The following is an 18,078-nucleotide window of genomic DNA, read 5'->3' on the forward strand; positions in this document are numbered from 1 at the left end:
ATAGATAATCAAGAAAAAATAGGTTTAATTTCAAGAATAACAAGAGAAGTCCCATCCCACATCCATTTGTGACACTTAACACAATGCATAGCCCATAGGCCCACCGGTAAAGCCCATTCCCTAAATAAAGTTTGTTATTTCATGAAGTTATCGTTGAGGAATGCTTGGTATTCATGCATGGTACGTGTACTCCATTTCAATCTTTGAAGTAGCCAAACCACCTTCGTGGACAGAGTGAAAAACTGGTACATTTCTTTAAAAGAGCATATCTTCAAAAGTTGTTAGCCGATTGAAATATTTCTTTCGGTTTATTGAAGCTAACGAATAATGGTTTCTTTACATATCAAAATATATTTGATTAACTTTTCAGAAATAGGAGAAAAAGAAGGCGCATTGAAGGTTCTGTTTTTATTGGGACACCCTGTACTTTCTGCAGATGTTAGAACGCCAAATAAATGAATTGATGGAAACACTTCAGTGGTTTAAGCTAGATAATAGATTGCATAATCAATTGTTACTGTTCATTTTTAAATGCTGAAGGAACTTAGTCCATCATACTTATCTTTTCAATTAAACTTAAATGATATCCACACTCACTTACAACAAAATCAGTACAAATACATTAATTTATCAGGCCCTGTAATTTATCTTTGGTAGATAGAGCAAAGTTGCAAACATATTTCAATACAGGGCAATTTAAATCAAACATTTTATACCAAGATCCTGTTAAAAAAGTATAGTGGGAATGACCTAAACTGGGAATGGCACATAGCACTAGTCTTGTCTTCTATTTTTTTCGCAATGTACAAGCTTAATCAATCTCAACCAACTTAGGCAAGACACTGTTACATAATCTTGTCATTATTTTGTTAATGTCATTATTCTTCAATTCAGTTCGTCTTGTAGCAATTGAAATCGGCTACCACATGAATATGTGCTGATTTCTTTCAAGTGCTCTGATTGTGAGATGCCGACTTGAGATTGGGTGTGAGAACCCCTAACCTGCTTCCATTCATGAGCACTTGCACGTTTCAAGTTGTCTTCCGCCTTGGTGGACCTCGTTGTTGATTGACGATGACCAGTTGCGGAGTACGGCTTCTTTTCATTGGTTTCTTTCCTGGAAAGATCTTTACAATGACGGCGACTCCGAGGCTGATGCCGACCACTGGCTCCGTTGTTTTCCTTGGACATGTTGGAGGATACTGCATCTAATGCTGGATGTAGGCATACCTGAACTGGAATGTCATTCTCGTCTCTTGCACGGATTCTCCATGAGTCTTCAGTAGCATAATATTGGCCTGAAAACATCTGGACAATTTCCTGGCAACGCATTTCATCACAGTAGCTCAAGAAAAAGTTCATCTCTTCTGGGAACTCCAACCACAACTGTGAAACTCTATCGCGTAACTTGCCTTCTGGGTATTTACGGATAGCATGTTTGGCAGACTTTGCCAACTCTCTGAGCAGCCGTCGTTTTATTTTATCTGATTTACTTTCTGATATTGCAGTTAGGTAGACCCTCATAAGGTTGGTAAAGTTACCAAGATTGGTATCAGTCGGGTTGGTTTGGCAACCAATGGCTCGCTGGAAACTCTCAATCGCTACATCATATTGTCCAGCTTCAAACAGGCACATTCCTCTCAACCTGTTAATCTCTTCGCTCTTGACACCATTCTGACAGTTAACCGCCTTCTCGTAATATTCCAGTGCCTTTTCCATACATGTTTTTCCTCCCAAACTCGAATTGTTAGCTCCTCCATCTTGCGCAAGCAACTTCCAAATAGTTGCAAGATGTGCCAAGTCTTTCGATGTTTCGTTCAAAGAAAGAGCATGTTCGAAATCAGCCTTTGCTCTTTCAAGCAATGCTGAATCAAGAAATACTGACCTTTGTGCATTTTTCAAATATATCTCACCGCGGATGACGAATGCAAAGCGGTTATATTCTGAATTATCGATATCAATGGATTCATCCAGCAGCTGTAGCGCTCTTTCACAAGAAGTATGTCGTATCATTTGAGCCTTGCGAGCGAGCAAACGTGAATCCCCAGGATTGACTTCGAGAGCTTTATCCAGACACCATTGCCAGATCGGATTGGTGTTAGACAAGTCACCAAAGTTCAAATCTTCTAACATCTCTTTCTTTGTCTTCGAGTCTGCGAATTTACATATTTCTCCAATGTAGCGCCAGCTCTCCGATATCATATGATCGTTGTCGCAAGTTTGAACAATTTTATGGAAACGTCGGAAACTGATTTGGTAAAATGTTGGACATGATTTGTGTTCCATCTTAGCGATGAGTTTACACGTTATTGCATCTTGAAACTCCCAATCCTGCCTCTCAATATCATTTACGCTATCCGTTCCAAGGAGGGTCATACTTGTATCGTACAAGTCATGGGCAATATGGTAACGCTGGACGCTAAATTCGTCATCCCAGGGCTGGAAGGTATAAGCATAAGCTTGTTCTGCCAGACATCTCGCGATAATGTTACACCATTGTTGATCTGAAAGTACAGTCAGGAGTTTGTTGCAAGCGGCTTCCACCATTTGATGTAAACGATCTTTCAAAGCTGGACAGACCGTGGTGTCTTCATGGGTGAGGGTATCCCATAACCATCTGGCGTTAGCAATAGCGTTGATATTCGTAGGATCTTTTTCCAACACAAGCATGAAGAAGTCCATGGCCTCTTTGTAGCGTCCCAGGCGTGCGGCTAAGACACCAAGGAGGTTGTGTATAGCATGGCATTCTGGGCGGTCTGACTTCAAATGTACATACTTCTGCAGGACTTTGTATTTATAGTTCATGTGTACATTGATGTTTTCAATGTTATCTTTATTGATCGTCAGATCAAGCAAAAACATGCACGTGATCTTATGTTGGACTGGTAAGCGCTGCACGATCTGAGGTAAATGAAAAACGTTGGTATCTTGAGGTAGGGATTCTAACGGTCTCATTGGCTGTGCTGAACTGACTGTTACAGTTGCCATGGTTGCTGTAGACAGCATGGTGACCCTGCATTTGGGTTCTTTTGATGTCTCTACCTTGGTCATGTTGGTCTGCATGTTTCAATCAAGATCTGAAAGCATAAAAGCGAAAACAAAATTCAATGCCATGACGTAAGATTTATAAATTGTTTAATTTTGATGTTTTTTGGCACATTTGTAATAAATGTTTATAGAACTCCATGTCAAATTTCCAAAATAGCCAGTGCATGTATGGAGTTCGGCTTGAAATGGCCAGAACCCTTTCCTGACATTAATTGATTTATTATTTCAGCTTAAATAAATATCAAAATGGAAATCTATGAATAACTATTATTACATAATGTTTGTACGTGCTCGATCATGTCTATATTTTCAGGCTGAAGTAACTAAATTCATTGTTTTTGTCAAAGTTGCTCTTAATCACGCGGTGTGACCAGCAAGTTTAAAAAATAACGACTGATCATATAGAAGACTAAAAGCATGGTTTTTTTTTAAAATACTGTAGCCTGGCTCAGGTATTGCAGCTTGCTTTCTTACCTTATAACTTTCCCTATGTATTTCCTTATTCTCTCCTCATAATTCTCCTAACTGCTCAAGCTGAAATTGGTAGAACCTCCTCTCGAATTTACTCTGATGCAAATGAACATTACAGGTTTATGAGCCAAGCATTTATAGGACAAATTTGGACACCTCGTATAATGGGAGTCCCCAGTAATGCAACATGTTTCGAAACTCATTTGTAATATTTTGATCGTATTTTCATGTTTAGCAAGTCATAATATAGATAATAAACTCTGAGCAAACAATAACGCAACTATTGTTTAGATATTGTACATAAGTAGACAGGTATTTCCCACAGAAGCTCGGGGAATCTGCGACAGTTTATCAGAAAATAAAATTCCCTTTAAAAGGAATGATCGACTGCAAGTTTAATCCTAAGTAAAGGCTATTACAAACACAGCGGCGGCACCAGGAATTTTTTCCTGGAGGCAAGGGGGGGGGGGGTATATTTCATATTTTGACGGGCAAGTAGGAGGAAGCCCAAAATTTAGGGACCCCGTGCCCCACCATCTCGGTGCCGCCACTGTACAAAGATATAGTTTATAACTTGATACGTAGCCCTTTGCATGAAGGAGTTCCTAAACATCTTGGTGAGAGTGATACTTAATTGCCTTAATCTGCCTCCAATATTGAAATTTGATCCACAAAATGTATTTATTAGTTTTTATACCAAAATGCGAATAATTAGTACACATAACTTATCACGCATGCGCATATATATGTATATAATACAAAGGCGTACCCACCCAGGTGTAACCAGCATAAAAAAAAAACTTAATGTGAAAAAATACATATACAGAATTTTATACTTTATTATCATCTTTCATGAATTTGAAATGTTTAAGCGGACATTTCTTATAGTGCCCTTATTATTGTTCTGAATATTTCACTAAAATAACAATGAGCTTTGGAATTGGCAAATACCAAAATTTCATTGCAGTGAGATATGAAATTCAGATTAAATTCAATCCATCAGTTTTCCAGTGAAGTCTGCTATATCCAAATGGAACATTGAATCCACCCAGAATATGTATATAATGATCTCCCATGAAAAGGCATAAAATTGATCATTTCAAATAGATCCAATGTTGCATTGGGCTACTCCAGAAAATAGATGCACACCCCTGAGGAGTTCGGATATCCAGACTTTTTGGTCCGGTCGTGATTGTTGGAAATCCAGGCTTTTAAAGCCTCAATGTACGATCTTTTTAAATAATTGTCAGATTTCTCTTTTTTTTTCTTCCGCGAAAAACATTGGAAATTTGCAAAGAAACAATATCATAAACTTCACCTAGCTCTATCACTTGAAATATCTCGCACTTTTTGGATTATAACGCCGGGTGCGGCCTCAGAGTTAGTCTCCTTCGCAACCAGGTTTGGTTATGCTCCCTCCACATGTGTGGAGGGAGCATAACTAAACTGGCTTCGTAGGAGATTAAGATTTGCGATCGTTCCGACATATTATCATAATTAATATTATGATATTATGTCGGACCAACAGAAAATCATACCGTTTTACTACAAAATAGGGCGAATTTGACAGTTTGCTCATAGATGTAAGTTGGAACATGTGTAAGTATTACAAATATGCCAAAAAAGGCTTTAAAGCACACATTTGAAAAAATCCAACAGAAAAGTAGTTCAAAAGCCAAAATCCTCAATTTGAGAGGCTCATTAGGACGTTTCCGTGATTTTTCATTCATTTAATTACATTTCCAAGCTTTTCCCCAGTAACAATTGACTTGGAAATCACGACATTTCATTTATTGACAAGTTACTCCTCTAACGTATTTTCTGGAATAGCCCATTGTCAAAAAGTAACAAAAACGAATTGGTACCAACTATACCGACTATTGCGTGAATTTCGAGCAACGTCTATACGCTCATTTGCATGTATTTCTACATACCGTGTTCGTACTTTGAACAGGAAATAAGCATTGTATTGTTGCGCAATCTTTATGTTTTGACCGATATTTTGACAATCTTGTCAAAAAGTAACAAAAACGAATTGGTACCAACTACAGCCTGTCTCAAAAAAAGTTGTGCAAGTGAAAAGCGCCCTCTTTGGCAATTAGAAAATACCGTTGTGACATGATGCTTACATCAACGTCAAGGGCACAGTCTTAGCTCTCAAATACCGCTTGTTTTATTCAATTTGCTTTTTTAAATCTCGAGATATGTTTAGTTAACAACGAAAGGGTAAAATCACAATTGTGCCACTTTTACTAGGGAATAGGGCTGTACATGTAAATCAATGATATCTAATGTTGAATGCGTCTAATGCACTCCCCCCATCGGGGCTCGTGAATTAGACGCATCATCATCAGCGCGTGTGCATTATTTTGTCTAATTTCATTAATTTGTCAACTTTAATGAACTTGTCTAAGTTCATTAACCTATAAGTGTGCAATATTTGTTTGTCTTTTAACATGTCTTGAATGACAAAGAGAACAGTATTTACCATGATAAAATCATTGACATGCACATGTATTTAATTTTACAGCAGAATGTGAAATATTTATTTATCTTTTAATTTGAGTGGAAAAAGAGAATCAATATACCTGTATCATGATAAAACAGTAAAAACAGTAAAAACAATTTTTATTGTTGTGTAATTGATGCATTCTTTTGATCTCACCGACGGAACTCTTGATAAACTTGATGCTATCATTAATTTACATGTACAGCCCTCTTCCCTAGTAAAAGTGGCACAATTGTGATTTTACCCTTTCGTTGTTAAGTAAGCATATCTCGAGATTAAAACAAGCAAATTGAACACACTAAACGGCATTTGAGAGCTCAGACTACGCCCTTGACGTTGATGTAAGCATCATGTCACAAAGGTATTTTCTAATTGCCACAGAGGGCGCTTTTCACTTGCACAATTTTTTTTTGAGACAGGCTGTATATACCGACTATTGCGTGAATTTCGAGCAAACAGGGCGACGTCTATACGATCATTGCATGTATTTCTACATACCGTGTTCGTACTTTGAACAGGCAAATAAACATTGTATTGTTGCGCAATCTTTGTGTTTTGACTGGTATTTTGAGCCGTATTGTGAAACTTTTGGTTTGGTATATCAGAAATTCATACACCATTCGTGTTTATGAGTTTTGTTGGTCTGCCCCCGATAAAGGGTTATAGTTTAGTGTGGGGGTGTGGGGGTGTAAGCGCAGCGGCGGATCCAGAGGCCCCATTGCGGGAGGAAATCACTACATTTGCTAGCTCTTGATCAGAGCCCTCGCAGTACCTTAGAAGATCTAGTGATCCCTGAGTGAAATAAACCCAAGCAAGTGACTAGTAAAGAAAATGTAAGGCCAATCCCTGCCTGGTTGAGACCATTCTGTATCAATTTTACCCTCCCCCAGAGCTCATAATTATTGCACAGCCCATTAGATTTTCCACAATACCCTCAACACAACTAAAATAGTAAATTGTTAAGGGATCTGGAATGAGCGTTTCGACAGTATTTTTGTGGGACATGAGAGCACATCAGACATATCGAATTGCATTCTGAATACGAAGAATGTCTTTCTGATATCAAAATAATTTTCATTTTTTAATTCACGATATAATACAAATTTTATGACAAATTATAAAAATTTGATATTTTTCATATTTAACATATTTAACTCTAAAGTAAACTTTATAAATCTGATGATTTATACTTAAAGTGTATGTAGGTGGGATAAAAAGCCGACGATCAATTGAAAATTTTGACCTTTCATATTGAAGATATGGATTTTTCCCCCCAAAAGACCTAATTTTTTTTTAGTGTTTTGGGAAAAAAATTCCATATCTTCAATACGAAAGGTCAAAATTTTCAATTGATCGTCGGCTTTTCACTCCACCTATATACATACACATACGTATAAATCATCAGATTTATAAAGTTTACTTCGAGTACTGATATTTCAAAAATATCAATTTTTAATCATTTGCCATAAAATGTGTATTACATTGCGAATTTCAAAAAATCAAAATTATTTAATATCAGAAGGACATTCTTCGTATTCAGAATGCAATTCGATATGTCTGATGTGCTCGAATGTCCCACAATAAATACTGTCCAAACGTTCATACCCCGTCCCTTAAGTCACAAAGGTAAGGGACTAAATGCGAACTGCATACAATGACTACACTGTTCAATATCTTATTGTGATGTGGCGGGAGTTTTAAAAGCACGAGCCCTAAACAAAATATGATGCGCGCGTATACTGCCATGCAGGAAATGACGTCACAACGGTCAACTCATCTTTACACTAGTACTATCACTGCACATGAAGCTGCATTTTCATGTCAAGGGAGACCACCTGAAGGAGACCTCAAAACTTGGAAATTCTTAGAATTATACGTGGGAATCAAAAATACCTAGACAAACCAGCATCATAAAACGCCATCGTTCATCAGTTTTGCCGTCTTCTTTATAATAGTAGAGATATTGCGATTTCCAAACGCCGTGATCGGACGCCCGTCGATCTATTCAAAACCTTTTGCAAAAGATTTTGCACGTGCGAAATCAACGTAGATACATCGTTGAAAATGCACAGAGTTTGCCCATTTTCAAAATCAGTCAAGGATAATGACAATAAAAAGGAAAATCGAACTATTATTATGATCCTTTTTGTTTGCAACAAATCATTATAATAAAGCTACAGCGATGTGTTTAAAATTGACCAAATTTGTACAAATTTTCAATTTGGTTGAAATCCCCCACAAAATGTTTTAGACAGAGTAACAAGACAATTCTTTATAATTGTCAAAAACTAGAAACCAATGTTTTTATTGAATTTTAACCAACTTTGATCAATTTTATTTTGTAAACATGATAAATTTAATCTAATACTGGAACTAAAATTTGCAACTCACTTTGCTACGTTGCGTTCGAAAGCATCGGACTTCATCAGGCATCTGATTGGTGATGTTCCAGCATTAGATTTAATTTACAAAAAAAAATGTTTTGAGCTACTGCGAGTAATCTACACCAAGATATAACTTATTAACTTTGATAAATATTCACCAAAAACGGTTGAAAAATGTTCAATTTTGTAAAATGATAATAAAAAGCACGATTTTCATCCAAATTTAAACTATTTTTGGCGAAGTTGGTAAAAATGTAAGAATCTGACATCACAAGTGTCAAATGTTTGTCATTCTAAATACATTATACCATTATGCTTTAGACCGACAATTTAGCGGTTATGAAGCCCAAACGTTTCCATAATTCCAAGAAGACCAACCTAGGGTATTCACCCAATTTATCAATCATTTTTTAAGTGATTTCAGAAAAATTTTCGTTGGTCCTCGACGGATCTCTGAATGTAGCTTTATAAGGATTCTATATATTATTATAATAGAACATTAAAATCGTTTCTTTAAACATCATGATACACAACCTGTGATTAGTACCCACCACCTTTTCGACTGTCCTTTCATTCCTTTTACAACATTGCAATTAGTCTTTTCGAGTTATGGCGGACACAATAGGATGGCACTGCACGAAGTAGGTATTTAAGTCTTTTGAATTTGCCGGGTTTTACCCAGATTGAAGACTGACCTCCTTTTGTGTACGCCATACTACGAAAAGGCTAATGACAATGACAATTCAGGACACGGACACTCTTTTTAAAATTTATAACGAATCAAATACCCGGGATCAAATGCCTAACATGTTACTTTTGTTGCAAGCTGACAGCCTTTTCAGTAAACGACCTTTTACATTATGCATCTCTTATTCAGTTATGTGTCTATTTGTTTGTTTAAACGGTCGCTCTGTGCGGAGACACACCTGGGTCCTGATGGGACCAGGCTCGTGATGCATCTTGTCATATTAAAAGACCATGTGGAATGATGGTTCCACCTCGGAGGTTACATACTTCACAATAACTATTCCAGAACTACTTCCTGTTCATAGGTCTCGGGTACATTTCCTGATACAGTAACAATAGTGTTTGTTTCTGCGTCTTGAGTTGGCGGTGTTTCCCGTGGTGGTTCAACTACCACATCGGGTGCCTTTGACTTCCCTAAGTATGTTCTTACTAGTCCGTATATAACGATACAAGCTACGAATATAGTCAAGACTGCAGAAGATGCCCATATACCAGCAATATTTACAGGAGCAGCAGGTGCAATTGTAGTGTAAGAGACTGTGGAAGGAAGGCGAATAAAAATTAATGTCAAACACTATATAAAAACATGCCTATTTTATAATCTGATAATAGTAAACTCCTCAACAAAAGTTCGGAATGTTTTTTCAAGCATCTATATCACAGATTATTTGTGACATGTTCATATCGTGTTCCATATCAATGGATAGCTATTTTATTCCCCTTTACAGTGTCATCACATTTGAAACAATCACCTTTTCACGCCTGAGTACACGTCTTGTGAATGTAGTGGGGTCTCAAACAGAATGTGCAAAATTGACCATTATTCTGTGCAGCAAGCTGCAATCCCATATCTTTACAATTGGGACCTAAATGCAATCCTCCAAGATAAACAATGCTCGCCCCACAGAGCCAGGGTAGTCAACAACTACCTACAGAATAATAGTAGCAGAGATAATGGAACGGCCTGCCATTAGCCCAGACCTCAACCCAATTGAACACTTGTGTGACCAGCTTGGTCGTTTTGTACGTGCCAGAGTAGCCAATGCAACCACATTGAATGACCTGCGACGAATCCTGGTTGAAGAATGGAATGACATCCAACAGCAACGTGTAACCAGGCTTGTGAGCAGCATGAGGAGGTTCCTGGCTGTTGTGGCTACGTATGGTTTTTCCACCCGCTATTAAGATTAGTGACTAGTGTTGTTTGAGAACAGAATAATGGTCAATTTGGCACATTCTGTTTGAGACCCTCTACATTCACAAGACGTATACTCAGCCGTAAAAAAGGTAATTGTGTCAAATGTTGTGTCATTGTAAAGGGAATAAAGTAGCTATCCATTGATATGCAACACGATATGAACATGTCACAAATAATCTGAGATAAAGATGCTTGAAATAACTTAATTGTTACAAAAGTAACGTTTTGACAGATTATGCGTTTTTTTTTCAGTTTTGCTGTCATACATCTCTATAGCTGAATTTAAACTACATCACTGAGCGATAGCAATTGAATTTTAGCCGTGAATGAGATAGGGACACATTTTCTTACGTTCGGAAAAGCGAGCTACCTTATTGGTGAAATACCAATCACCCGTCACTCAATTTAGGCCTATACTCCGTCGCGACGGAGTATAGGCCTAAATTCAGCTTATTTTGTAAAGTGACACTTGATGGTGTAATTACAATTCCACGTGATTCGCTGCAGGGCGTATTTCTATTGGTTAGTTTTACGCCTGTATAAAAATAACAATTTACCTGCTGTCGACGCTGATATGTGTACCATTAAGTATGAAGTTTACGTGCATTCATCATTCACGACAAGTGATATATGTGTTCAAATGTTAACGCTGGAGTCGAGTGATATGCATTGACAAAATAAACATTTGCATAATAGTTTTAACACTAATATCTAAACTCTTGCATTAATAATGCAATGTTTAGAAGTAAACATTGCCTTAGCAATTTTGACTTCTGATTATGTTAATCCGTAACACTTTGTTTTGCAGTGTAGGTAGCAGTGTAGGTACCGAAAATATGTTCTAAAGTATGCAGAATCGCTACTTCCCATTACATATGATAAAAAATAAACGTTATGTACCTTGAAAATTGATTTCCTTTCTTACTTCGTCGAGGTTGTCTTTAAAAACTGCATCCATTTTGATTAAAAGTTGCTCAGGTTTATAGTGAATGCGTAAACGATTAAATTTGACAGTTTGGTAGTGTTGCAGCTGCATTAAGTGCTTCCTTGGTGCATGTTGAGATGATCAGGGCTCGCCTCTCCACCAGTGTTCAGGAGACCCCGAGTGTTGTGGTAACGGATGTCTTCCGAACTATATCTAATACCACTGCACTATGAAACTCAGCAACACCACCTATTAAAGGAAACATTAAAAGCATTAATTACGGCGATTGGGTCAAAATATTAGTTACGCTTAATTGGAAATACTTGTTTCCCAGGAAAACAGCAGACAGCAGGACAGACCATGCCAGATTATGTGTAGGTTGAACTTTTACCTAGGTCATCCAATGGGCCCTATGTAGTCATGGTAGTCATTGGTAGTTGGACTACAATACTGGTCAGTTTATTTCCACATCAGTCTGTTGTTTCATTATGTGTCTTTAAGGATTGGATAGCAACGTTTGCACAGTATTTTTGTGGGACATGAGAGCACATCAGTCATATCGAATTGCATTCTGAATACGAAGAATGTCCTGCTAATATCAAGTAATTTTATGGCAAATTATAAAAATTGATAGTTTTTTAATTTTTCATATATAACAGTCCTCGAAGTAAAATTTATAAATCCAATATATACTTTAAGTGTATGTAGCTAGGAGGAAAAGCCGACGACCATTTGAAAATTCTGACCTTTCGTATTGAAGATACACAATTTTGTCCCCCAAATAAAATTAGACACATTTTACATGGTAGTGATCCGGGCAAAGGAAAATTCAGCTGCATATAAATGAAGACATTGATAACATCTTGATCAAATATAATCATGATAACGAATCCAGTCCAAAGTGATATAAACCTAATACTTTGCACCTCCGATGAGATACTTAAGGTGGTACTACACCCCTTGATAAATTTGGGACTATTTTTGCATTTTTCTCAAAAAATAATAATACACAGGTAACAAAAGTTATGTATATTATAGGGGCAAGGAATCCAGTTACTACACTGGAATTTCAGTGACTCAAGTCGACAAGCGGTATGTTATTTATGACAAGAAAAGAGGTACCGCTAGAATGTATCTCATTTCTAACATATATTGAACCACTTGTCTTGAATCACTGAAATTTCAGTGAAGTAATTGGATTCCTTGCCCCTATAATATACATAACTTTTGTTACAAGTGTGTAGTTATTTTTTTGAGAAAAATAAAGCAAACCAAATTTCAGATCAACATGTCAAGCACCGTACGATAATAATTTGGGCATTTTTCCAAAGTGACTGAGCTTTAACATGTTTATCTATATTTAATTATTATATACGATATAGTTTTCACGAGCCATAACTATTATAGGTGCTACAACTAATTAATAAAGTACTTGAAATAATACTTAATAAACTTGCTTCCAATCTCTAGTCTGATGTCTGGCACCTGTAAATTTGCAATAGTAACTGACTTCAGGTTTGTGTTTAATGTGAAAAAGACTTACCTACATCAGGTGATAACGAAGCAAAAAAGCACGATCATGAATCAAGCTTATTCCTACCAAAATAAAGCAATTACACGTACTATTAGCTGTGGTCGATTCTGTATAAAGTATTAAATGCCAGCAACATTTGTTATGTTGTCCTCTGCGGGTATTGCCCTACAATATAACTTTTCATTGACTTTTTGCTTAAAATACCACTGCGAGCTGCATTCACGATTGACCGAATAGTGCATGCCAAGGCTACACAGTGACAAATCTTATTATTTACATAAGTTTGCATAATAATAAGTATTCGATATCCATCAAGTATAAAGCTCCCATGATTATAGTTTAGTGACCCAAAAATAATCTATATTGACAATAATAATGGATTTCAAAACTCGGAATTTGGCATTTGCATTCTAATGCCAGCCTGTCCTGTGGCAAGTCACTGGTCGGTGTTGGAGGCGCGGGCCCGGACCCTTAATTTCTTTCTTCAACCATATAGCCCACAATAGACCTACACCTACCTTTAGGGTTAGGGTTTAGTCAAAGACAAACATAAGAATAACCTTTTCCTTGATGCTTATTTTCAATTCTCATAGTTTTCCGCATAATACACGAAAAAACAAAAGAAATTAATTTTAAATGTTTGGCTTTGTTTTAATGGGGTTTGTAAATCTAAATTTTTGAAAATTTTCCTGATAATACAAGGAAAATAAAAGAAACAGATTTACAAATGCTAATAAAACAAAGTCAAACATAATTAGAACAACTTTTTTTCTAGATGCTTATTTTCAATTCTCATAGTAATTGTCCTCATAATACAATGTAAAACAAAAGAAATAGATTTACAAACAATAATAAAACAAAGTCAAGCAAAAGAATAACTGTTTTAGATGCTTATTTTCAATTCTCGTAATTTCCCTTTACTAAAACAAAGTCAAACATAAGAATAATTATTTTCAATTCTCATTCTAATGAGAATAACTTTTTTTCTACATTCTTATTTTCAATTCTTAGAGTCAAATATAAGCATACCTTTTTCTTCATGCTTATTTTCAATTCTCAAAGTTTTCCGCATAATACAATGAAAAAACAAAAGAAATTAATTTTCAAATGTTTGGCTTTGTTTTAATAGTGTTTGTAAAACATTCTCAAAATGTTCCTGATAATACAAGGAAAATAAAAGAAATAGATTTACAAACGCTAGTAAAACAAAGTCAAACATAATTAGAACAACTTTTTTTCTAGATTCTTATTTTCAATTTTCATAATTTTCCTCATAATACAATGTAAAACAAAAGAAATAGATTTACAAACAAAGTCAAGCATAAGAATAACTGTTTTAGATGCTTATTTTCAATTCTCGTAATTTTCCTTTACTAAAACAAAGTCAAACATAAGAATAATTATTATTGTCAATTCTCATAATACAATGAAAGCAAAATTAATAGATTTTCAAACCCTAATAAAACAAAGTCAGACATACGAATAACCTTTTTCTATAGATGCTTATTTTCAATTTTCATAATTTTCCTCATACTACAATGTAAAACAAAAGAAATAGATTTATAAACCCTAATAAAACAAAGTCAAGCATAAGAATAACCTTTGAAGATGCTTATTTTCAATTCTCATAATTTTCCTCATACTACAATGTAAAACAAAAGAAATAGATTTATAAACCCTAATAAAACAAAGTCAAGCATAAGAATAAATTTTTAAGATGCTTATTTTCAATTCTCGTAATTTTCCTCATACTACAATGTAAAACAAAAGAAATAGACGTACAACCCCTTATAAAACAAAGTCAAGCATTATAATAACTTTTTAAGATGATTATTTTCAATTTTCATAATTTTCCTCATACTACAATGTAAAACAAAAGAAACAGACTTACAACCCCTTATAAAACAAAGTCAAGCATTAGAATAACCTTTTAAGATGCTTATTTTCAATTCTCGTAATTTTCCTTTACTAACACAAAGTCAAACATATAAGAATAACTTTTTTCTAGATGCTTATTTTCAATTCTCATAAATTTCTTCATAATACAATGAAAACAAAAGAAATAGATTTTCAAACCCTAAAAAACAAAGTCAAACATAAGAATAACTTTTTTCTAGATGCTTATTTTCAATTCTCATAATTTTCCTCATAATTCAATGTAAAACAAAATAAATAGATTTACAAACCCTAATAAAGCAAAGTCAAACATAAGAATAACGTTTATAAATGCTTATTTTCAATTCTCATAATTTTCCTCTAATAAAACAAGGTCAAACATAAGAACACCTTTTTCTTGATGCTTATTTTTAATTTTCATAGTTTTCCGCATACAACTAAAAACAAAAGAAATTAATTTTAAATGTTTGGCTTTGTTTTAATAGTGTTTGTAAATCTAAATTCTCAAAATGTTCCTGTTAATACAAGTGAAATAAAAGAAATAGATTTACAAACGCTAGTAAAACAAAGTCAAACATAAGAATAACTTTTTTCTAAATGCTTATTTTTAGTTCTCATCATTTCCTCATAATACAATGTAAAACAAAAGAAATAGACTTACAAACCCTAATAAAACAAAGTCAAGTATAACTTTTTTAGATGCTTATTTTCAATTCTCGTAATTTTCCTTTACTAAAACAAAGTCAAACATAAGAATAATTATTTTCAATTCTCATAATTTTCCTCATAATACAATGAAAAACAAAAGAAATAGTTTTTATTCTTTTTAAACTATTCTTATGTTTGACTTCTATTTCTTTCTTTTTTCCCATTTACTATGAGGGAAATTATAAGAATTGAAAATAAGCATCTAAAAAGAGTCTTTTTTTTGTTTGACTTTGTTATAGGGTTTGTAAATCTAAATTTTGATAATTTTCCTCACAATATAATGTAAAACAAAAGAAATAGATTTTCAAACCCTAATAAAACATGACCAAACATAAGAATAACTTTTTGCTAGATGCTTATTTTCAATTCTCATAATTTTCCTCATAATTCAATGTAAAACAAAAGAAATAGATTTACAAACCCTAATAAAACAAAGTCAAACATAAGAACACCTTTTTCTTGATGCTTATTTTTAATTCTCATAGTTTTCCGCATAATACAATAAAACCAAAAGAAATTAATTTTCAAATGTTTGGCTTTGTTTTAATAGGGTTTGTAAAATCTAAATTATCAGAATTTTCCTGATAATACAAGGAAAATAAAAGAAATAGATTTTTAAACCCTAATAAAACAAAGTCAAACATAATAACTTTTTTCTAGATGCTTATTTTCAATTCTCATAATTTTCCTCATAATACAATGTAAAACAAAAGAAATAGACTTACAAACCCTAATAAAACAAAGTCAAGCATAACTTTTTTAGATGCTTATTTTCAATTCTCGTAATTTTCCTTTACTAAAACAAAGTCAAACATAAGAATAATTATTTTCAATTCTCATAATTTTCCTCATAATACATGAAAAACAAAAGAAATAGTTTTTATTCTTTTAAAACTATTCTTATGTTTGACTTTGTTTTATCCGGGTGTTCTATTTCTTTTGTTTTTTCAATTTATTATGAGGGAAATTATAAGAATTGAAAATAAGCATCTAAAAAGAGTCTTTTTATGTTTGACTATGTTATAGGGTTTGTAAATCTAAATTCTCATAATTTTCCTCACAATATAATGTAAAACAAAAGAAATAGATTTTCAAACCCTAATAAAACATGGCCAAACATAAGAATAATTTTTCTTGAGGCTTATTTTCAATTTTCATAATTTTCCTCATAATACAACGAAAACAAAAGAAATAGATTTACAAACCCTAATAAAACAAAGTCAAACATAAGAATAACCTTTATTGATGCTTATTTTGAATGCTAATTATTTTCCTCATACAATGTAAAACAAAAGAAATACATTTTAAACGTTTGACTTTGTTTTATTAGAGATTGTAAATCTAAATTCTCAAAATTTTCCTGATAATACAATGAAAACAAAAGAAATAGGTTTTTAAACCCTAATTAAACAAAGGCCAACATAAGAATAACTTTTACGATGCTTATTTTAAATTCTCATTATTCCTCATAATACAATAAAAACATAGGAAATATATGAACAACCCCTATTAAAACAATGTCAAACATAAGAATAACTCTTTTCCAGATGCTTATTTTCAATTGTTATCATTTTCTTCACAAATACAAATGAAAAAGCAAAATTAATAGATTTATAAACCCCAATAAAACAAAGTCAGACATACAAATAACTTTTTTCTAGGTGCTTCTTTTCATTCTTATAATTGTCCTCATAATACAATGTAAAACAAAAGAAATAGACTTACAACCCCTATAATAAAACATTATTAGCATTAGAATAACTTTTTTAGATGCTTATTTTCAATTCTCCTAATTTTCCTCTACTAAAACAAAGTCAAACATAAGAATAACTTTTTTCTAGATGCTTACTTTCAGTATTTTCAATTCTCATAATTTTCCTCATAATACAATGTAAAAACAAAAGAAATAGATTTACAAACCCTAATAAAGCGAAGTCAAACATAAGAATAACTTTTATAAATGCTTATTTTCAATTCTCATAATAACTTTACTAAAACAAAGTCAAACATAAGAATACCCTTTTCTTGATGCTTATTTTCAATTCTCGTAATTCTCGTAATGAAAACAAAAGAAATAGAGTTTCAAACCCTAATAAAACAAAGTTAAACATAAGAATAACGTTTTTCTAGATGCTTATTTTCAATTCTCATAATTTTCCTCATAATACAATGTAAAAAAAAAAGCTCAGTACAAACCCTAATGAAACAAAGTCAAACATAAGAATAACGTTTATAAATGCTTATTTTCAATTCTCATAGTTTTCATCTAATAAAACAAAGTCAAACATAAGAATAGCTTTTTCCTTGATGCTTTATTTTTCAATTCTCGTAATTTCCTCATAATACAATGTAAAACAAAAGATATAGATTTACAAACCCTAATAAAACAAAGTCAAACATAAGAATGACTTTTTTCTAAATGCTTATTTTCAATTCTCATAGTTTTCCTCTAATAAAACAATGTTAAACATAAGAATAACATTTTTCTAGATGTTTATTTTCAATTCTCATAATTGTCCTCATACAGACTTGACATTTAAAATAGAATATTTCTTCACGAAGTGCCAAAACTAATCTAGATGGGGTCTGCATAAACCGCGTAGGTAAAATATTGATTGGGGTGTGTCGGGAGATAGTGTAAAATAACTGTTTGATAGA

General features: G+C 33.6%; 1 protein-coding gene and 1 long non-coding RNA gene across 2 annotated transcripts; both read right to left on the minus strand.

Annotated features, from left to right (window-relative positions):
• Positions 1-393: 393 nt before the first annotated feature.
• LOC140155935 (tetratricopeptide repeat protein 22-like) lies at positions 394-5,561 on the minus strand. Its single transcript, XM_072178963.1, has 2 exons — positions 3,523-5,561; positions 394-3,077 (listed from the first exon to the last, which is right to left on the minus strand). The coding sequence occupies exon 2, from the start codon at positions 3,061-3,063 to the stop codon at positions 886-888; it is 2,178 nt and encodes a 725-aa protein (XP_072035064.1). The 5' UTR covers positions 3,064-3,077; positions 3,523-5,561; the 3' UTR covers positions 394-885.
• A 3,620-nt stretch (positions 5,562-9,181) lies between these two features.
• On the minus strand, positions 9,182-13,062 carry LOC140155936 (uncharacterized). The gene is made up of 3 exons (XR_011859444.1): positions 12,826-13,062; positions 11,258-11,531; positions 9,182-9,696 (listed from the first exon to the last, which is right to left on the minus strand). It is a non-coding gene; the product is annotated as an uncharacterized lncRNA (long non-coding RNA).
• Between the last annotated feature and the right edge of the window lie 5,016 nt (positions 13,063-18,078).

The sequence above is a fragment of the Amphiura filiformis genome, chromosome 6, assembly GCF_039555335.1.
Source record: "Amphiura filiformis chromosome 6, Afil_fr2py, whole genome shotgun sequence".
NCBI classification, from domain to species: Eukaryota; Metazoa; Echinodermata; class Ophiuroidea; order Amphilepidida; family Amphiuridae; genus Amphiura; species Amphiura filiformis.